Raw genomic sequence first — 23,416 nt, forward strand, 5'->3', positions numbered from 1 at the left:
TAACACTTTTTTTTAACATTCTCATAATACCTTATGGGTATAATATTTTAGTGAACTTTAGTAAATTCTTGATTTATCATATACTTCATTAGTTTCTATCTTATTAACAAATTCTGGAATTAATTATTATCCAGGCTTGAAAGATTGACTTTTTTCTGTTCATATTGTTGTTCTGATTTAACAAGGAATGGGAAAAAGGGTGATCCAAGGAGATTGTTGGATGTTTTTTTCTCCATAGAACTTTGTTTAAAATTTATATCTAGGAATTTTTTAGAATGAAAAACAGTCATTTTGAAACAGAGCATCAGTGTTTTTCCAAACATGTACTAAACAGGTATGAGAAGTTCTAACAGATGTATTCACAGTTATTTGATTAATCAGTAACTTTTCCAAATGTGCCAAATTTGGCAGATTGGGTCATAGTGGGCTTAATCTTCCATCAATAAAAGTAGTCCCTTTTGCAGGTTTTACAATTTCACCGAAATCTTTAAAATGCATCATCAATCTCACGGAGCTAAACGTCCTCATGGGAGAGTGAATACTTATTTTCTTTTCAAATAAATTTTGAAATATTTGAAAAGTGTAACAGGGGATATTAGGCCCACAAAAATGAAGATTATACAATGAAGGTAATTCATAGTCGAGAAGCCTTGGTTAAGACGTTTTTTTATTAACCACTCGTATAAAAGCCCCACACCTAATACTATAATGAATATTACACAACCTAAATCACACCGCGCCATCAACACTTAAAAGAGGAAATTAAATCACCAACTGAATAATCAAAGACATAAAGTAATTTATTTATTATATAAATATTCCTGATTTCCAAAAGAATAATATTCCAATATGCTAAAAGAGAGGAGCAAGTTACTAAAACTAGAATGGTTTTCCTTCCATTTATGATGCTTGGATTTAGCTTTAAATAAAAGTTGGGGCTGTTAATTTATATTAATAATTTTACAAAAAGTTTTGGCCATGTATTTAATTATAAATTTAAGGGACTTAAACGTAATATTAAGTAGTTTATCGAAAGCTAATAATATTAAATATATTGTACAAAGGTAGGTGGTAAACTAAAGATTATTGGAGGAAAAAATGATCACAACAATGATTTGGTAAATAATGAATACAAGAGAAAAACAACAACCGTAATTTTACATGTTCTTGAGTCTTTTATTGCTATTATCAAGATTGGGGATATTATTGTTGCGTTGAACACAAATAATATAATTTACAATATACGTAATATATATATTCTATAAATTCGCCATACCTCTTTACTTTAATGGGAGTTTCATTTTCCATAATAATATGATCTCGACCTCTACAACCATTTGATTTATTTGAAATGTACTCCACTTTAGGGTAGTTCCTGTACAACATATGTATGTCTAACTTATAAACTATGGTCCATAACTATACATAGCAAATATTGAATTTGTGAGCTCTGATGTAAATAATTGACTACCTTAAATTGAAGTACTTTACACAGTTATAATTTTACTATACCAATTAAATAATTAGCTTCATTGGGGAAGACGATCCCCATATAGCTGAATCCAATACTACTGAAAATATATAAGTAAAGAAAAACCATGTTTTGACTGTAGATTTCAAAAATATCTTAATACCATAGGACGTAAACGTCAGTAATACAATCAGCAAGTCAAAATGCTCCGAAAATTCATCTGAAGATGATGAGGAAAATGAAGAAATCTCAATAATAGTTGATGAATGAAAAGATAATAACTATACCTGCATACGTATTACTTTTGCAATTGTTGAGCAATGAAAATGAAATCAAGGTTATTAGGATTTTAACAAAAGTATCGATCTTACTCATTAAGACTCTTACAGAAACAACTTTAAGCTCTATATCTCCGGCTATCGATAATTTAATGACTAGGTGGAGTTAAACATATTTGATCAGAAATATTATAATCCAACTCCACACCTGTGACTAAGTCATCCAGCCTTTTTGACTTTTTTTTTTTCATAACGTCAGTTCTTTTTAAACGATTTTATAACTGGATTGTACAAACTAATAAAAACAACTATTTAAAAATAAATCATTTTATTAATAAACAAAACTGTATTCGAGTAGAAAAAGTAAATAAAAATCAATACATTTTCTTTTCAATATGAGTCCAATGTAAACAGGTTCACAATTCAAGCTTTATCTGTGGCTTGACACACCCCTTGCTTCCTCCTGAATGAAGACGAGCAGGACGTGCAGAATGCCAGTTAAGAATGCCACTAAGAAGTTCATGATGCAATTCCTGGTCCCAGAACTGTTGTGCTCCTTATTGGTGTAGGACCTTTCTGAAAAGCCGAAAATGGTGAAATTAATTTAGTTCCTCACCGGATATCGCTTTAAATGTGACGACTACCTCGACAGTTCATGAAGAAGGTTGTCCTGTGGCTCCGGAAAAATGTATATAAACTTTATTAAATTTAGAAAATAGTATTCCTGGGTTTTTATAATAACATCAACTCTTGCTTCCTTTGATCGAGAAAGATTATCCCATCATAATATGAATATGATATAGAATTTGAGTAATCAGTGAGCTGATACAATTAGACTAAATTGCGTGAAATGAAAAAATATTACTTAAAAAAAAAAGCCCACCACAAAAATAAACATATATTTATATAATCCTGTGGACACCCCTAAAATTTCCCAGAGGGAAACTGCCTTGGGCGTAACATCCTAGAAATAATGTCTGCTGATTTTGCTTCGTCGTGTTCAAGAGTTTTTTGGCCCTCTTAAGCCTCTTGTCACGCTGCTTTTGTGACAATAAGTGCCTTTCAACTTTTCTGAGGGATTTGCGACTCTTACTAACATGATGGACAAAAAAAAAGGGAAAAAATATTGAGAATCCTCGGAACTTTCTGTAGAAATTCACAAAACCTATTTGCTTAACATAGAACAAAAGATATAAGGCCACTAAATTGTTGGGAATTTCGGACCTCGATGATCAATCAAAATTTAAGAGCTTCGAAATGACCCGTATCAATATTAATAAATAATTAAAGTTATTTCAATAGTTAGCACCTAAGCAAAACAGGTATTTGGAATTAATTGACTTTACCTTCATAATAGGATCAATTACTTACCTATTATCCAAAGGTGTTAGAAATTAAAATAACAATTTGATGTGGGGAATGCCAATATCCTGTTTATCAATTCATGTATATTTATATCGATGATATTATAGTATATAGAACTAAAATCTTTATTTTTGATCTATATAGTCAAATAATTTATAATATTTCCTTCTTTGTTTAACTTTATGGATTGATATATTAAGTTTAAGTTATCTATTTGCATAAAATGAACAAATTTTATGCCCATTCTTAAATGAAATTGGAAAATAACTGTCATAAATCGGAATTTTGCAGCTATCAATACATACATAGGTTGGTCTGGAATACCTTAAAAATTAATATCTATAATTATACTACAGTTCTTGGAAGTTTGCCGTCATTGGAAAATTACCATCTCCAGAAAATTTCTCAGGATGAAACTATATATGTAGCAATTCATCTACGAATTTGTCCCATCTACAACACAAGTACCTGTAGATAGTTTTCAAATCTGTTTCCATCTTAAAAATAATTGAACATAGATAGCAAGCACCCTTTGAAGCTGTTATTTCAAAAAAGTATGAGGAAATTAAAAGGGATATTTTATGGTTCTACAACGGTGCAAGGTTTTTATTTTCTTCTGGCTCGAGGAGCTTAGAATACATAACCAGTTGAACTGAACCATAGGCAATTATGTAGAGGTTTTGTTGAGGTCCTATGGTCCTTCTAAACATATACATTGTGTCTGGTGTGCAATTTGGGAAATTAGAAGGGTTCTTTTATTGTCGCCCATCTGCAATTAGAAAAACTATCAACGGATCCTTAGATTAGTGAGACCTACATGTACATAGGAAAAATCAATTGATGAATCACTATAAATGTAGTATAATTGGAGACAATTATCCGCAGATGACAATAATCCGGAGAACAATTTTCAAACTCTGTGTACCAAATACTAAAGTCGGAAAACAAACAATTTATAACTGACTAAAATACTCATCATAAATTAATTTGTACTAACTATAATTCAACGCCAGAAAATAAGAGTATGCGGAGTTAACCATTCAAAAAATGTATTTCATTTAATATAACAAGACACTTAACAGGAAAGTTCTGTGTCATCACTCAGTTGACTGATGGATGAAAAAGTCATGGGAAAAGGAAGTGCTCCTTCCTGAATACTCCAGGACTTTCCATCCCATTTAAGTACTTTGTCTGACACCTCATTGTAATTCCCATTGTTTGGAGTTTCCCCTCCAATAATATAAACATTTCCTTCTTCATCGAGAGCACTGCTTGGATACCAAATATGTTCAAGGGGTAGACCCATCGCTTCGTCTTCTACACTCCAAAAACCAAACTCCGAATTCCAAACTTCAACATGATTTTCGCCTTTAGGCTTGCCTCCAAGGATCATGACGCCTCCATTTTTTAAACGAGCACACGTTTGGCTAAATCCAAAGCGCTTAAATTGTGTTTCTAAACCACCCTCTTGTAGGACCCATTCTCCATTTTCAAAGATATAAACATCTTTATTATATATTGGCTTTATGATGGGAATTTTTTTCCAACCTCCAAGTAACATGACTCTGTCGTCCTTTAGAGGCACAAGGCAATGACCATGTGATAGGATAGGGATTCTGGGTCCTGTTTCCCATGCACCCTTTGCCACGTCGTACACAACACCTGAGCTCACACTTCGCGAACTGGGACCACTTCCACCTGTGAGCCACCATTGAGTACCATTGTTTATCCATATAGAGGTTGCACAAGTCCTGGGCTCAGGAAGAGAGGGAAATTTAACCCAGGCATTGTTTTCCAATTGAAAGCAATGTGAACTAGTAAAACCAGATCTGGACCCACCACAAACAGTGAGTTTTCCTTCAATGAACGTTGTAGAGGTACAACTAAGGTCTGGAATGGGGAAGTTTGGTAAGTTTAGGGAGCAAGATGAGACGGGTTTTCCTGGGTTGAGATCCACGATAGAAGCCTTTCCTTCTGAGTCCGGGCCATATAGATATTTGAAAGGTGTAACAGGGGATGTTAGACCCACAAAAATGAAGATTATACAATGAAGGTAATTCATAGTCGAGAAGCCTTGGTTAAGACGTAGAAAATGAGCATAAATATGCTTAATTATAGAAGTATATTTATATATACTGAGCCTCTTATCAGAAGTTAAAATACTGATAAGAGATAATATTCAGTGTTGCAATCATTTAACGTTAGATATTTGTATCATTTTCGGAAATTTGCATAAAATAATGAATAAATGTTTTTTGTATTGGATTTGAGTTCAAAAATTTGAAGTTGAGTTTTTGAGTCCTGTATTGAATCAAGTTCCTGATAGGAGAATATTTCAAATATTGAGTTTAATCAACCCTTAGTTTTGATGATTCCCACATAACATGTATTGTGATTGCTTCTTTTAATAGCTCAATTAGAGATAGGCTGGGTCATGAAACCACATCTGAAGTACCCTGGTACGGAATGAGTAGACCTGTAGTATCCAAAAAGATCCAAGACTTGAACCAACTTGGAGGACTTGAACTTGTTCTGCATCTTGAAAATAATTCCGAAGGGTTTTTTGGATCTCAAAAAGCTTATCCTATTACTTAATCCGAGTTTTAAATAATATTATTGATATTGAACGTAGTACCTTGATATATCATGGTAAGTGCACTGAGCGGCATCTACATAAATAATTGCACCATGCATGTCGTTACCTTCATTATATTACTCAACCCTTCCTCTGTAAAGAAACAAAAACTGGGCTCATAATCAGTTGGTAGTTTGCCAATTATTCCCAAACATGGAATTATTATTCAATAGGTGTTAGAAAATGGTTAACAGCTTACAACGAGCTCATTCTAATTCAACTAATCAATGTTAAGAACATAGACTAGAAGAAAAGACCCTGTAACTTCAACACCTGACAGATAAGTATACTATATTTGTCTATGTAGATAACAACGTGTCAATAAAATTATAACTAGACTTAGAATATGTAAGCAATCGTTCAATTCCTCACAAAACTGCTCATTTTGACATTTTTGGGGGAAAATCGCTCATTTTGTCCTTTTTTTGAGTGAAAATTGTTCATATTTGAGGTCTGATATGAAGTAAATCGAATAAAAAAGGATTTATTTTGGGTTTAAATATTTATATCAAAGTATTTTTTTTTTTATTACAGGAAGTCCTTACTTCACTGATTAATCAACTGATCGCTGTGGTGATCCTCCGTTAGCCGTTTCATCTTATTGATGAGAAGGTTCTTGAAAATGTTATGGCTCTTTCACAGTCCACGGATGTCATGGGGGAGTAGTTGAAGCTCGCTATGATGTTAAGATTCTCCTTCACGGTATACAAATTCTCACCAGAGAGCACTAAACCAACATTACTCACATTATGAAATGCTGGGTTCTTCAGGAGAGTTTCTTCCAGATTTTGGGTAAACTTGGGGAATGATATACAAGTTCTAGACATGATGCAATCTTTCTTCCGCCTCAGTGATGATCTCCTTTAGAACTTTGAAGTTTAGTTTAAACTCCTAGATAACCCTGATTTCAACGTCGGGTAGTTGTTGTTTAAAGTACTTTACGTTGAAGAAGTTTTCACAGTAGTAGAAGGCTGCCTCAGGTCAAGTTCCCTACCTTGTAAGAACTGGCTCTTGAGTGTGGGGAACATTACAAGAGGCTAAAAACTAACATAGGTCTATATCTTGAAGCCACCGAGCTCCTTAATGGGGACTGAGGGTTCTGCAATCTTTGGGATAGTCACCTACTGTGTCTGTAATACACAATATTTAATAAAAGCTAAGTGTTTTCCAGTAGAGTTGTATATCGGTATGAAAAGAAAAATGGATGGATACACTTTCTATTTATAGAGGAAAATGGATTTTAAAATCCAAAATAGCTATGGTGGCAAGATGGATAGGATAAACGGGAGCTCTATTGTTTTGGAGGGGAAAACTTAGAGAGTGTGTAATCAGGGCTTTTACTATGAAACGATTGCACTTAATACACATGTTCGACTTCAGAATGCAAAAAAAAAAAAATGCAAATAAAGTTGAAAATGCAAACAGATCAGCCTTTAAAAATTTTCACATCACTAGTCATGGGTACTATGTACTGCACAATCTATTTTGAAGAGATACATAAAATTGTTTATGAATTGAGTCAAGAAAAATGCCCTCGCCATTGAAAATTGCCGGCTAATTCTTGAAGATCCAGCCTTTGGAAGTTTTTTGTTTTTCATCAATGCTAATTTGTTCTTTTAACTGGAAAATATTACAAATCTTGAAACAGAATTAATACTAATTTATAATTCTCTGAGTATACTTTCTGAAGCTCAAAAAAAGATTAAAACAATTTTTGGGGAAAAGGGTAAATTCTTGATAGAAAAATAACTTCATTCATTCACATACATCCTCATCTTTCATTTATTAAAAAATTGGACGTATAATCAGTGGTTGTGAGGATGAAATACTTCTGTCTAAAAAGACTGCAGAAGATCCTAACTTCATATTCACTATAACCTACTAATGTGGACGTTAAAGGTCTTATTTAGGTTTAAAAGTACCAATACGGAACAAATGCAAAATCTCATGGAAGAAAATATTTCTAAGATCTTGATTTGTCGATATAATAATAATAATAAAAAATTATCAATAAATTATGATAAAAATATAAAATAACACTAATTATATATTTTTCAAATGTAGTTTTTGTTTCCAGTAATTGCTCAATTTTGATATTTTCCATGTTCATTTTTAAAAATTTCAGTGCTGTTTTTTTGCTCATTTTTGCTAAGAAATCGCTCAAAAATCATCATTTTAATTATAACAATAATAACCGTAATCCAGATCCCATTTTATTGAAGTCGAAAATTCAGGTACTCCCTACTTACCTGAATATTTAAGTCTAATGATCCAAATTGACCCAGATCCGAAAATCTTTAAGATCAATTACACTTTTTTACATATTTTTTAATATAATTATTTTTTTTTACAAAAAAGATTGTCTGGAGTTTTTTTATTTTCTTCCCTTTTGAGTACTAATACTCAAAGTTGCAATAATAGTTATAATTACTCAAAGATTTTGAGTATTGATTATTTGAGTTCCAGCAAAGTCAAGTTTACAATGGAGCTCATTTAATCCTCGAACTTAGTGTTGTCACAATACCAATATTTTTTTTCAGATTCCGGTTCCTAAATTTTGTATTGGTATTGTGAAGGTTTCGACTAAAAACGCCGTTAAGAGGCTATAACTTTCTCCTACAAAAGCATCTGTATGATTTAAAATGGATGAAGAAAAGAGGGCTGGGCATAGAGAAAAGAATACACAGAGACGACAAGATATTCTAAATATTGAGAATATGTGTAAACTGACAAAAGGGGTAGAATATGACGTCACCTTTTGCTTGTTTTTCTTACATTAATAGGATCGGCCATTCCACTTATTGAAATGATATCATTCTCAAATTGACTCCCATGGTGTAATAAAAGTTAATCAAACTATTTCTATCATTTCGCTTAAGCTGAAGCTATAATACACGGGTATTTGATTGGTCTACAAAAACTGTAATCCTTTGTTATATTTTGTCACACCAGTGACGGAACTGTCGAAAGTTTGCTTTATCAGTCCTCTCTTAATAAAATTTGTCGGTCCTAGAACCGGTTGTTATGGGTATTTTAGTGTAAATACTACCTCTAAAATGACGTAGATACTAACTATGTTCGTTCAAAATAACTTCCTTCAAGAGACATGATAGCTGTAGTTTAAAGTTGGAAGTGTCTGACAACAACCCATTAGTATATATTAGCTATCATTTATTATTTCCTTTGTTTTATATTATTAAATCCTAGCCATGAGTGAGGCCTAGTAATTAAGATATCCAGGACCGTAGGACAGAAGGAACGAGGTATCGGTCCGTAGGACCCTTGAATGATAAAAAAGATCGGACCAATAAAAAAAAATTGATTAGGCAATCAGTCCGATGACTGATCCAACACTTTAATGTATCTTTATACCTGGAAATTCCTGGTTCCGTTGGCAACACTCGACAAACATGTATCCAAATCAAAATTAATATCTTGTGGCACTCGAATGTTAATTTAAGACATTTTTTTTACATCATGAAAGTGCTTACGATTTACATCTCTAAATCTAAATTCTACAAGTTTTAATTTTTTTAACCATTTATTCTGTAATACTTATGTTTATTATATAAGAATAGATATTAATTTAGACTTTTGGTAAGGATATCAGATTTATATAAGTACATGATTTAGTATATGTATACTAAATGACCATGCCATATACAGCTATCCACAATAAACTAATATATATATATATGTAGCTACAACCAAGTACTTGTACTTAAGAGAACAAGTAATCTTAAAGGTTGATCGTAATGCAAGTTTGATGATTTGTATGTTAGACCATTTCATTTTAAAGAATTTAACATATCTTTCATATTCAAAATATTCTCATTCTCAAAAAAAATCATATAAAAACTTTGTCTTAACTTTTGTGTATCACTGTGAAATAACCTCGAGTCAGAAGCCTACAAATATTTACCTGTAACTTTCTATTTGTTTTACAATAGAGTCCATTTTTGTAGGTTTCTGACTGGAAATTATGCTTATCTCCCCAGCCGGGATTGATCGTTGATTGTACCACTTCATCTCTTGCTAATTCATCAGCATCCAGTTGAAGTAACATGTTTCGATAAATTCCCCTTTCAAAACAATATTTTTTTTTTAAATAATAAAAATTTTCTTCTAATTGAAAAATCTTTCTTTAAGTGAGTGCTATGGGTTCTACAGAAATTTTCTTCAAGAACATTCAACAAAAAAAATAGCTAAAATTATGCGTGAATCCAAAATTTTAAACATTAAGCTTAAAGATATTTCTACAAGACACTCTACAAAAATTGTAATCCTTCAAAAAAAAAATTTCAAAAATCAAATTTCACGGAAAAAATTTCAAAACTCCATTGCTATTCATAAAAAATTAAATTTTTCACTCTGCTGCATAATATGCTCTAATGACGAAAAATATTCTAGAAATTAATAAAAAAGTCCTTAATGTAGGGGGGATTTTAGCCCCTCCACCCCACCCCTGCAGACATCATTTTTATATTAGTGAGGTAGTGCCTTGTTCAATAGATAACTTTTTAATATACGTCTTAATTATGGGTAGAGATAGAACAGAACTATATTATCTTGGATCCGTGTCGGTTGGGATCTTAGACATAAATATTCTGGTAACGTAACTTTCGGATCCAGACAAAAACGGATACTTGCCTCGAATTTTAGGAGCATTTTATCCAAAGTTTGGACCTTAATAAAATAGGATTTGGGTTACGATTACATTTTTACTAATTTACTATTCAAAATTATTATTCAATAATAGTCGATAATTTTTCAATGCTTAATAAGATCTATTTCAAATCCAACCAATCAATATTAAGAACAATGATAGGAGGAAAAGAAGAAGAAACATCGACACTTGACAACTATCTACAGTTTAAATTTTTGTGTTAGAGAGGTAACGCTGTGTGGAATAACCATGGGCACCGCGTTACTTCAGGAACACAAAAGTATACACTCTGTTTTGTTGTCTAATATTGATTTTTCTGCTTCTTTTCTCCTAGTTATGTTCTGAACGTTGATTGGCTGAATTATAATTATCTCATTTAAAGCTCTTAACAGTTCTCAAAAACTATTGAATAATAATTCCATAATTGGGGAAGAATCAGATAACTACAAACTGATTTTGGGCCTTTCTTTCTGTTTTTTTTGGGAGAAAACGTTGAGTGTACAGTAGAGGGAACAATGTGCCTGATGCAACTGTTTATATAGATGGTAATCCAAGCACTAATCAAGATAAATAGAGATTATACGTTAAATATAGATAATATATTTTTTTAATAGTATTGAACAATAGAATAAGCTTTTAAAGATCCGAAAAATACATCAAATCTTTTTTATATCCGTAAAAAGTTCAAGTACCCGAAGCCGGCTGGTATCCCTAATTACGGATCTTTTTGGATAATACAAATTTACTTATACCGTACCGTGTACATTGGATCCGGGTCCACCACCCGTCCTATCTCTAGTCATAGGCTGATATGAAAATATTTTCCGATCTGATATTTTTTTTTTTAATTCCGATCCCATATCATTAGAAAATTATTTTCCTATCTGATATCATTAAAAACTATTTTCCAACCCGATATTTTACAAATAATTTGGTGTACCAGTATCTTTTTTTAATGAACCAAATACCATTCCATTTATATTAGGCTCAGAAATCTGATTGTCATTTTGGAGTTATAATAATCTAAGAACAATAAAGAATATAAATTAGCAGGGCGTCCGTAGGATTATATTTTGAGGGGTGGCTTGGTTTTTTTTTTCCTCAGCATAATTCAATTTTTTTTATAAAAACAATCCTTAACTTTTTTTTCTTCAATTTTTTAGAAAATCAATCCTTAATTTCTCGATTTGGGAAGGGGGTACTACAGCCCCTCCACCCTCCCCCCTTAGTGGACACCCTTGATTAGATTATAGCTTCTTATTACTTTCCTCAAAATGAGTTGCACCAATTCTGGGTGTCTTTCCAAGGTGACCCTTTCGATGACAAGCTTTTTCCCCAATCTTTATCCTAGAGCAATCCTTAGGGAAATCGGGTAAACCACATTATATGGTGAGTCACAAATCGCAACTGCACAGATCCAAGATTTATTGCGAGACTCCATCACCAGTTACTATATAAATAGAGGAACAGGAAATTTTAATAATTTTAATTAATTACCATGAATCCAAATAAAAATATACTATTATTTATATTAATATTATATGAATTTTCTGTTGTTTCCTTCTCTTTGCTGATTGGCTTAAAATTGTCAGCTGCCATGAGGTATATTAAAAGTCTTGAAGGCAATTTATGTACTACTTTGTGAGCTTAAATTATTTATGATAATTAGACAATACTTATTATTTGTACTATATTTTTCATAATGGTAACGCGTAGTGCAGTGTTTTGTAATTATTATTGCTTATCGCCCAAGAACAAGTTTAATTTTTCTAAAGACATCAATCGGAGGAAGTTGTGGATCAATGCCATCAAATGTGCAAATTGGACTCCCCCCAAAGACTCAAGAGTTTGCCAAGAAATATAATTATCTAATTTTTACAATGTGAAGTATGTGAATTTTAAATTAATGGATTGTTTTATAAGGATGTCACTGGGCTACATATTCAAATTATTCATACTCAAATTATTCGCTTTAGGCTCACCGAAGATTTAATGTTTCTGCGGAAGTCTCCAGAAGAACAGTGGCGTTTGTTACATAATGAAACTTCTACTTTATTTGAACATTCAAAGGTAAAAAACAAGGAAAACTCCCGTTTAACCAAAACAAAAAAAAATGTGGAAGTATGCATGAAAATGTACCACACATGTCTTGATTATTGGCAACATTTCATTATTTAAATGTATTATTTCCTAAAAATATTATTGAAGTTAATTGTATAAAATTCATTTGAGTATTTAATATTAAAATTTGGTTCTTTTTTTAACTTTATTTTTATTTAAAAAAATTAATTTTTTCATTGAATTCTTTAATAAAGATAATAAAACAAAGTATTAACAACAGAATCATTAGATATTAACAACTATTGATCAGTCAGCTGTAGATTTAGACCTTATTACCTTCCCTTATATTTTTGTTGTTGTTCTAGGTTTGTTGTCTGGTCACTTTTTCACTATAGTCCTTTAGTTACAACAATTCGAAAAGGAGGGCTGGGCTAATATATATCATTGACATATTTCAAATTATCTTAAAAGTGGATAGAAATATTTGAATGAGGTTGAGTGATATATTATATAAATGGGAAACTTACGGTATAAATGAAATAATCACTCATGCAACTTAAAGGACTCTAGGGTATAATTTCCATACAAAGTTTTACAGCAAAGACACAAGATAAATAAATTATATCAGAAGGTGCAATTAATCAACTTTTATTATTCAGATTTTATCAATTTACTTGTAAATGGTTGAGCTCTATCAACTTGTGCACATCATTGGATAAATAAAAAATGGTAATGGTTATTAACATTCTTGGCATTTTGTGACTTTTATAATGGGCCTTGCTAAATATCCTGATATGTAAAAGACGGTTCTTTAAAATCTTGACATGTTTAACAGTGTCATTGATATTAATATTGGGCAGTACTTGATTCACTATTTGTGCAAATTTATAAGTATTTCTTTATTAATGCAATGCTACATTATCAAATGAGAGTATAAAAATTTTTTTTTTTAAAAAAATAATGACAAAATAAACAAAGGTTTTATATATAATTATAAAAGATACCTAAACTCCAAAAATAAAAATATATACTTGTCCAAGATGAAGATATTATTCGTTGGAGAAAATAACTTAATCCAAACAAAATTGTGGTTTATGGAGAATGAATTGATAATTAAGATAATTAATGAATAGAATAGGTATGCATTTAGCATTAAGTAATATATGATGGATAGAAATTATAAATGTAATTACTAATAAAACAATTAATAGCACGATTCCTTTTTTTTTTTTTTTTGTAGAATTATTTTTAGTGAATGTACTGAAACAATTCAGTTGCATTGAAGGACTCAAGGGACCCTTTCAGTCTTTTAAGTTGCATGAGTGACTTTTTCGTTTATAACGTAAGTTTCCCATTTATAGAATACATCACTCAACCTCAAACAAACATTTCTATGACCACTTGGACATTTTGTTAAGTTATTACAGGTGTGGGCGTCTAAAACTGAACACTCCTTTAATTTTTACGGCTTGAAGGCTTAATGAGGGGTTCTCTTGTAGACATATAGTTGATTATATTGTAGAGAAAACGCGTGCGAGGAGAAGGGGGAGAAAGACATGTGGTATCATTGTTTAAAATACTAATGTGATTCTCACTGATAATCACATCAGTATTTATCAGTTGCCTGCTTTATTATGATTTTTGAGGGTATAACGAAATTATTCATTAGCAAAATGTTTAATAAAGATGGACTACGTATAATTGACTTAGACGGGTTTGATCCGTTACAGTAGATTTAAAAATGTCACCCTCCATGAAATTGTAATTCATTATGAACCATATTCTCAGAATAATAACTTATGAAAAGACAAAGTAGAGTATTTCAAAATATATTTGAAGTTTCAAGTTTAAAATAGAAGGCTTAAATTAAATATAATCTACATACTAAAAAATAAACCATCATAAATTTGAGTTAGATATACAAAGTTAAACAATTAGAATCATATAACAAATAATATCAATAAATTATTAATACAGAATATGGAAATAAGAGATTGATCCAAATAATATTTTCTTGTTGTAACTAATGAAACGACAAAGTAGAGTATTTCGAAATATATTTGAAGTTCCAAGTTTAAAAAGAAGGGTTAAATTAAATATAATCTACATACTAAAAAATAAACCATCGTATCTTATGTTAAATATACAAAATTAAACAATTGGTATCATATAACTAATAATAACAATAAATTATAAATACAGAATATTGAAATGATAGATTGATCCAAATAATATTTTCTTGTTCTGACATGAATTCAGTTAAATATGTCATATTCGTGGTTTTAAGTTGCTAAACCAAACCAGACGTGGAGTTTAATCAAAAAGATCATCACCCTTTTTTCCTTATGTGGAAGTTGCTATATACAATAGTGCACATGATAGAAATAGGTATCTCAACGGATGAGATCCAAATAATTATTAATAATAAAGTAAATGTCAAAATCATAAAATTAGACAATAAATATACAAATAAAAAAATGTTAGAACTAAATCGATAAAGAATTTAATAAAAAGCTAAAATAACGTCGCCTTCTGTCTGGATTTCTGAAAATGGAGGCCAGGAATTTGGAAAATACTTACCGGATGAGAAACAGATGATTTGTCGGATTTATCAATATAATTGTGCCTTTAGTTCCCTTTTAATTACATGCCACTCATTATCCTCATCTCATATCAGGAGTATGGATGTTCATCTATAAAATTAAGTTAACGATGAATACATCAAGTCAGACTTAACTTTGATCTCACATACGATGCTTAATGCATGTAATATAACCTTATCCATTGCTAATCATCCTATGTTCAAAAAATTTATGGGGAAATACACGGGTAAATTCTTCCCTTCCCGAGGAACCATCATTAATTAATGGAGGATGTTGGTAGTGATGTCATTTATAGAAATACCTCCATTGTAAAATGTGAAGTTAAGATAATTTTCAGCATGTTTAGAGTCATCCACACTAAATTACGAAATGGAACACTGAATTTTGTACCATCTAACATAAGTATTAATTTAAAAAAAAATATAATCATAAAATATGATTCTATTTTATCTAAAATTATCAAGAATTATGATAGACAACTTATTAAATGGCAAAAACCAGTGCTTAAATGGTTACAACAGCTGGAGTAGTAGCTTTGGATGGTTCGCAACTAGTTTGTATGTCATTAGTTTCTTCACTTCAAGACTTGGGTATGATCATTAGGGTTTCCAATATTATATAGTCAATAAATATTACTTTTTTATCACTTAAGGATTAGCTATGGTTGATAAGCTCCAAGAAAAGGTGTTCAGAAAACTCATCAAAGGCAAAAACAACTGCTTAAATGGTCACAACAACGGGGGTAGTTACACTGGGTGTAGCATTATAATTAGCAATTGTGCGTATCCTTCATGATAATAGTGCACTGTTATACAAGCATAAATAACGGCCGGGGAGGGGGAATATTTTTTGATGCCTTAATAAGGAGTAAGGATGATAATTTTGGTAAGAATAGAAAAGCGTGCGAGGAGAAAAGAAAAATTACTTATGGCATCATTGATTAAATAATATACATCTTCTTCTATCAATCATGAACGTTATCATTCCCACCTTTATTATTCAATATTAATATAATATGAGATGGTGATAGTCGATAGAGAACTGAATAAAATCCCCTAAATGACGTCGCCTTCTGTCTGGATTTATGAAAATGGAGGCCCAGGAATTTGGAAAATACTTACCGGATGAGAAACAAATGGTTTGTCGATATAAATGTGCCTTTAGTCCCCTGTCTAGAATTACACGCCACTCATTATCCTCATCTCATAACAAGAGTATGGATATTCATCTATAAAATCAATTTGACGATGAATACATCAAGTCAGACTTTAACTTTGATCTAACAACGATGCTTATTGCATGTAATATAACCTTATCCATTGCTAATCATCTACGTTCAAAAAATTTATGGAGAAATACAAGGGTAAACATATTGGTTCCCGAGGAACCATCATTAAATTAATGGAGGATGTTGGTACTGATGTCATATATAGAAATACATATAAAAATGTTTTGAGTCATCCACACCAAATGATGATCAAGTTATCAGTAAAAAGTATTTACGAATATCGAAATGGAACTCTGAATTTTGTACTATCTCACAGTAAGTATTCAATTTTTTTTAAATCTAACCATAAAATATGATTCTATTTTAGCTAAACATATCAAGAATTATGATACAAAACTCAGTAAAGGGCAAAAACAACTGCTTAAATGGTCACAACAACGGGGGTAGTAGCTTTGGATGGTTTGCAACTAGTTTGTCTGAGACTACTTCTTCGCTTTAAGACTTGGGTATGATAATTAGGTTTTCCAAAATTACATAGTCAATAAATATTACTTTTTTATCACTAAAGGCTTAGCTATGGTTGATGGGCTCCAAGAAATGGTGTTCAGAAAACTCATAAAAGGCAAAAACAACTGTTTAAATGGTCACAACAACGAGGGTAGTTACATTGGGTGTTGCATTATAATTAACAATTGTGTATATCCATCATGATAATAGTATGTTGTTATATAAGCATACCTAAATAACGGGGAAATCTTTTGATGCTCTTAATAGGGAGTAATATCGCCGGACATTACTACATAATTAGCTTTTGCTCTAAATCTTTACGATGAATTTATTTATAAAATTTATTTATTAGTATATTTATTGTCTAATTTTATGATTTTGACATTTACTTTATTATTAATAATTAGTTAGATCTCATCGGTAGAGATATATCTATCCTGTGCACAATTGTATATAGCAACTTCCACATGAAGAAGAGGGGTGATTATCTTTTGATTAAACTCCACGTCTCGCTTGTGTATTGCAACCTAAAGTTATGACATATTTAACTGAATTCCGATGTTAAAACAAGAAAAAAATTATCTGGATCAATCTATTATTTCAATATTCTGTATTTATAATTTATTATTATTAATAGTTATATGATTTTAATTGTTTAATTTTGTATATTTAACTTAAATGTTTAATGGTTTATTTTTTAGTATGTAGATTATATTTAATTAAAGCCTTCTTTTTTAAACTTTGAGCTTCAAATATATTTCAAATACTCTACTTTGTCGTTTCATTAGCTATTATTCAGAGAATAAGGTTCATAATAAATTACAATTTCATGGAGTGTGACGTTTTCAAATCTACTGTAAAGGATAAAAAACGTCGAAGTCAATTATACGTATTATATCTTCATTAAACATTTTGCTAATAAATACATTCGTTATACCCTCAAAAATCATAATAAAGCAGGCAGATGATAATCACATCAGTATTTTAAACAATGATACCATATGTCTTTTTTTCCCCCTTCTCCTTGCACGCGTTTTTCTCTACAATATTATCAACTATAGTTATGAGATGAGGATAATGAGTGGCGTGTATTTCTAGACAGGGGACTAAAGGCACATTTATATCAACATATCCGACAAACCATCTGTTTCTCATCCGGTAAGTATTTTCCAAATTCCTGGGCCTCCATTTTCATAAATCCAGACAGAAGGCGACGTCATTTTGGGGATTTTATTCAGTTCTCTATCGACTATCACCATCTCATAACTCATATTATATTAATATTGAATAATAAAGACGGGAATGATAACGTTTATGATTGATAGAAGAAGAAGTATATTATTTAATCAATGATGCCATAAGTAATTCTTCTTTTCTCCTCGCACGCTTTTCTATTCTTACCAAAATTATCACCCTTAATTATGAAATATGAATATATTCAAGTGAAGAACATTTTTTTTTGTATCGCACGGTAGTTCATTAGCTTGATTCTTTGAGTGCACTCTAATTTGCGCACATGAACGACTGCAAAGTCACCTACTCAACGGATTGAACTGTTCTAACAAAAGAACTGTTCCGTTTTAAGAACTGAATCTTTACAAGAACTTAATCTTTTTATATACCTGAATTATCAAGAGAACTGAACTATTTACAGATTTTTATTCGTAGTATTTCATACATTCAGATAGTAGTTCACTTGAGTCAACTCAAACTATTCAATGAAATTACTCCAACACAGCTGCTGTTAAATCCAATATAATATCCAAAAAAATACATACCGGTCTACGCTTTGAGCAGATGAAGTGCTGGGACTGAAGGTATTTAGAAATCTACGTAGTTCCTGTAAAATACACATGCTCGTTTTTAGCGTTCAAGTCTTATAGAACGTAAAAGATGTCTTTGTGTGTTTGTACATTGATTATATAATTTTAAATCCTAGGCTCTTCGAATAGAGCCAGCCGAAATCGTATGTAATATATAAATGATATATATTCATCCATCAGCCCAAGCTTTAATAATTTATCAACAGGCGCTCCTCTTAAAAATAAGTATAGACAACAAAAGCCAAAATTACAAAAAATAAATTATATGATTAGTCTGTGTTGCTTGTTGAATAGATAACATTCTAACATTCAAGTTCATTCAGATAAGAAAAAGTAAGATTTCTCTATTTAAACATTGTTTTTTATTTCATATTTCTGGGAAGTATGTCCTTAATATATTTTGTATCTTGTTTTATTTAATACATTTTTTTTTTGTACATAATTCTAGGATGTATTTTGCATTCATAATATCTGTCTTAGTTATACTTCTCGGATGGTATTACTATAAAACAACGACGGGTTATGGTAGTTTTAAGGCTAAAGGATTCTCTGAAGAGAAGGCTTCCTTCCCTTTTGGCTCAAAAATGTTCTGGGATTTATATCTGAGACGGAGAAGCTTTAGAGACTATGCGAATTCATACAAACAAAAATATCCCCATGACAAATTCTTTATTGCCTGGGACTTTGGAGTACCCAGAGTTATAGTTTTGGACGTTGAATTAGCAAAAACCATATTAGTTAAAGATTTTGAGTATTTCTCCAACAGAAGACCCTTCCCAAAGTTGTGGGGGGATAAAAATAAGTATTTTGTAAATATGATGTCTGTACTTTCGGATATAGAAAAATGGAAGAGTATTCGAACAATGATGACCCCGGTTTTCACAAGTGGAAAGTTAAAAGCAATGCTCCCACATTTAGATCAAGTAAAGTAATCAAATTGAAACGCATTTAATATATATATTCATCAAGGAAATATTTTGATCTTAGGCTGCAGACGATATGTTGGATTTTATAGGGAAATTAGATTTAAAAATGATTGACTCAAGGTACATAATTAGTCGATATACTACGGAAAGTATTGCTAAAGCAGGTTTTGGGGTGGAAGCAGGCTGCTTCGACACGATTGACGAATCACCGTTTATGAATAATGTTGACATTATAACAAGTAGGAAGGGCAGTAAATGGAGACAAGCATTGGTTTTTGCGTTATTCCTATTTCTTCCAAATTGGTTAGTCAAAATCCTTCCAATTTCTTTCTTGGACCCAAAAAGTCAGGACTTCTTCATAAAAATGATCGAAGGCTCAATTGAGCATCGTAAAAAAAGTAATGTTACTCGTGGAGATTTTGTCGATCTCTTGATACAAGAATATAATAAAATTGAAAGTAAAGGACAAGAAAATGGCGATGAAGAGGAAATAACGCAATTTGACAAGGATGCTAAAATTCAAAAAATGAACTTAAAGGCATTAGATAAAGAAGAGTTAGAGACTTTGTTGATTGCAAACGTATTTATACTCTTGTTTGCTGGTTTTGAAACGACTTCATCAATGATGACTGCAATGCTCGTCTATTTGGCCAACTATCCAGAAGTGCAAGAAAAACTCTTTGAAGAAATTTTTGATACCATACAGAATAATACAAATCAAAATGGAATCTTAAGTTATAATGAAATTATGGGAATGAAGTATTTAGACATGTTTGTCCACGAAGTTCTTCGTCATTTTCCATTCCTCACTTTGGAGAGATCTTGCACAAAACCTTATCGTATACCAGGCACAAACATGGACATTGATACAGGTACATCCAGTAGAGTGTATTTTAAAATGTTCCATTTTGGATAAATATTTCTTCTCCTGCACCCTGAAAGCAACTTTCAGACCTTTTTTGGAGTGTTACACGCCAATTTAACTTGAAAATAGGGTATTTTTGTGTCCGAATTGGCAAAAATTAATTCACAGTTTCCTTGTTCCATCAAACATAGCATATCATGATTTAACCCCACTTGAATTAATAGTAGTTGTTGATCAAAAAGGGGGAACGTTATTTTTGATACAGCAAGGAATTTGGAAATGATTCAGCTCATCTTCGACCCCTTAAAATATTAAACACAAGGTGCACAATATTTTTACGTATTAACCAAATAATAAAAAATATATACCTACTGTAAACTACTTATTTCCTTTTCCCTTCAATTGTGCAGAAACATTATTCATCTTTCCAAACGATGCCTTTAGTTTGAATGGAGAGCATTTTGAGGAACCTACAAAATTCAATCCAAATAACTTTGAGGATGAAAAAAAAAGAGAGAGAAGTGTCTATAGCTTTATGGCTTTTGGCCATGGACCAAGGAATTGTATTGGGATGAGGTTTGCACTTCTTCAAATCAAAACATGCATTTACCGGTAAATACATTATTAATAGTAGAATAAATGTAACTTTGAATTTGCTTATAATTTTTTTAATGTAATCATGACTAATGTTTAATTATAATTTTATTTTTCAGACTTCTTCAAAGTTACAAAATATTGCCTAATGAAAAGACTGTTGATGAAATTGTAGTTGCTCCAACTGAAATGAATCCTGATATAAAAGGGGGAGCATGGGTTAAATTTGAAAAAAGAATTAATTGAAAGGAAGGACTTTTCATTTTACATATTATCTATTTATTATTTATAATTATTCCATGTCTTGCCGGAATATAAAAATAAAAAAAGAAAAAGGAACGTGGTAATCCTGACAATTTGAAAATTTTTCGATGGGGAGAAGCTGTGTGGTCATTGTGTTCTATTAAATACACTGCAAGCAGCCTTGAGAGGTATTAATCATCTTGAAAATCGTGTGTTTAATGTGCATGTTAAAAAAAAAAGGAAAATCAAACTGATAATCTTGATCATTTTAAGAATGTTTTGGAGGAGATCCCCTAGAAGCAGATGGGAGAAGGGAGAATGAAATAAATAAGGACAGAAGGCAGAAATTACTCCAATGTCGACTCCCACTTCTACTCTTCCTAGTCTTAGTCCAACAAGGACTTACAATAATAACTCGGCAACAAATCCTTAAGGTTATGAGCCTTTTATAAGCACACGAGAATGGTCAACTAGGTTTTGAATCTATTGAGGAAAGGAAGTTCACTGCTCAGGAATTAAATAATAAAGAGAACTATAAATAAAAGAAAATTCATTCTTCAGACTACCAGTTCAGTAAATAGGGCCCAGCTAAAAAACTCATATAATTTATATCACTAAATATAGGTAATGTTAGTAACCTGGAGCGAAGGCTCAAGCTCACCCACTACAATTGGAGTAGAAGAACCTAGAAATGACTAAAATGACAAAACAAATAGTGAAAAATGCTAATCCCAAAACCCGATTTTGCAGCTCAAAGAGACTAGATAGGGGGTCGAGTGTATCTATAATAAGTGTTTGCCGTTTCGAAAACAACTATACGAATTACTACGTTTTCTAAATGTATTCAAAATAAAAAAAGTTATAGGCTAAAAAAAAATCGGTGAAAATTACAATTTTGTTTATTTCAGGTGCAAAAAAAATTGAACTACCAATCAAATATATGATTAGTAAATGAAATTAAGTTTGGAAAAATTTGTCTAGAGATTCGTATGCATATAAATTTGCCAAATAAAAATTGATGTTTAACTGAAATATCAGACATTTCCTAAATAGTTTTTCAAATTGATTAATTTTCCATTTTTTTATCAAGCATAGATTTAGTGTGAAGAATCCAAGAGAATTAGAATTATCAGGATCTTTTTAGACAACACAACATTCATATTATAATTGTTAGTTTATTAAAGTATTTTCTGAATATTTTTTTTATTTTTTCACAATTAATTTTACATTTTACCTCTCCCTTTTTAGTCCGAGCAACGCCGGGTAATCCTCAGCCAGTATATATATATATATATAAAGGCTGTAATAGGCTTGATAATGGAATTAAATAATTTCATAAATACTGTTTGATATATAAATTTCGTAAACGGGGCATTCCATGCCATTACCATCACCGATATTGATAAATTTTGGTCAGGATGTTTATCCCATCAAAGAAACAATACGTCTAAAATTGTAGACTTATGGAGGTGTGAGGGCCCGTTTGTGAGTCCCTAAAAGTTTGGTTCCCTTCGAAGGACCTTCGTACATGAGTATGACATTACTTTATTTAGAATGAGCCGGTTTCATTTTTTTATTATTAAAATATTTTTAAGAGTACACGCTTCAATTTATATTTTATAAAAAAATAGCATATGTGCAAAAAATATTATGAAAACATTATTGGTAAATATAAAAAATGGGGCCCCATCCATGCTTCCAATTCATGTTCTATATGTATGCAAAAAAAAAATTAGAGTGGGATCTCAATGGGATCACCTTTATTCAGGCCGATAGCTGGAAAAGGTCATAATCGCCTTAATAGTAAATTCCGTCTTATTTACAAAAAAATGATATAAATATTTTAATCTTTACAAGTTTTGTAATACATATGTATCAGTCTACTGCAATTTTTCCAACTTGTATTATTGTAGCATATATACGTATCAGAGTGGTTTTTCCTTGCCTTATCCTGTTTGATCAGGATCCGGTTGGATGTATAACGTAAAATTTTATAATTCATTGGAACACATGGCTTGAAAATAATAATTTTTTGTTGATTACATATAGACTCATTCCTCTTTGAAATTTAGTAAAAAGTATAGTATTATAGAAATTGATATAAAGTGATTAATTTGTTAAAATATAATCGTATTAAATTGCTTATTGCAT

The 23,416-nt window shown here is 31.1% G+C and overlaps 2 protein-coding genes and 1 long non-coding RNA gene across 4 annotated transcripts; 2 read left to right on the plus strand and 1 right to left on the minus strand.

The window, feature by feature from the left end:
• Nucleotides 1-4,146: 4,146 nt before the first annotated feature.
• On the minus strand, nt 4,147-5,966 carry LOC139906560 (uncharacterized). The gene is made up of 3 exons (XM_071891674.1): nt 5,750-5,966; nt 5,494-5,704; nt 4,147-5,433 (listed from the first exon to the last, which is right to left on the minus strand). The coding sequence occupies exon 3, from the start codon at nt 5,174-5,176 to the stop codon at nt 4,190-4,192; it is 987 nt and encodes a 328-aa protein (XP_071747775.1). The 5' UTR covers nt 5,177-5,433; nt 5,494-5,704; nt 5,750-5,966; the 3' UTR covers nt 4,147-4,189.
• Nucleotides 5,967-16,005: 10,039 nt separating this feature from the next.
• LOC139906548 (uncharacterized) lies at nt 16,006-17,053 on the plus strand. The gene is made up of 3 exons (XR_011782157.1): nt 16,006-16,622; nt 16,675-16,813; nt 16,876-17,053. It is a non-coding gene; the product is annotated as an uncharacterized lncRNA (long non-coding RNA).
• A 1,766-nt stretch (nt 17,054-18,819) lies between these two features.
• Nucleotides 18,820-22,142, plus strand: LOC121126073 (probable cytochrome P450 9f2). Of its 2 annotated transcripts, none has more exons than XM_040721363.2 (5): nt 18,820-18,970; nt 19,086-19,560; nt 19,625-20,435; nt 20,839-21,040; nt 21,142-22,142. In XM_040721363.2, the coding sequence occupies exons 2-5, from the start codon at nt 19,087-19,089 to the stop codon at nt 21,266-21,268; spliced, it is 1,614 nt and encodes a 537-aa protein (XP_040577297.1). In that variant the 5' UTR covers nt 18,820-18,970; nt 19,086; the 3' UTR covers nt 21,269-22,142. The 2 variants fall into 2 exon arrangements, with proteins under 2 accessions (XP_040577297.1, XP_071747729.1); XM_071891628.1 differs by having other exon boundaries at nt 18,821-18,970; nt 19,086-19,565; nt 21,142-21,357.
• Nucleotides 22,143-23,416: the final 1,274 nt, after the last annotated feature.

The sequence above is a fragment of the Lepeophtheirus salmonis genome, chromosome 11 (genome assembly GCF_016086655.4).
Source record: "Lepeophtheirus salmonis chromosome 11, UVic_Lsal_1.4, whole genome shotgun sequence".
Classification (NCBI taxonomy): Eukaryota; Metazoa; Arthropoda; class Copepoda; order Siphonostomatoida; family Caligidae; genus Lepeophtheirus; species Lepeophtheirus salmonis.

Bases quoted from the DNA above. Each gene is read 5' to 3' on its own strand.
- LOC139906560 (XM_071891674.1), bottom strand. From the start codon at position 5,176: ATGAATTACCTTCATTGTATAATCTTCATTTTTGTGGGTCTAACATCC.
- LOC121126073 (XM_040721363.2), top strand. From the start codon at position 19,087: ATGTATTTTGCATTCATAATATCTGTCTTAGTTATACTTCTCGGATGG. The intron at 19,561-19,624 runs GTAAAGTAATCA...TTTTGATCTTAG, and splicing joins TGCTCCCACATTTAGATCAA to GCTGCAGACGATATGTTGGA. The intron at 20,436-20,838 runs GTACATCCAGTA...TCAATTGTGCAG, and splicing joins AAACATGGACATTGATACAG to AAACATTATTCATCTTTCCA.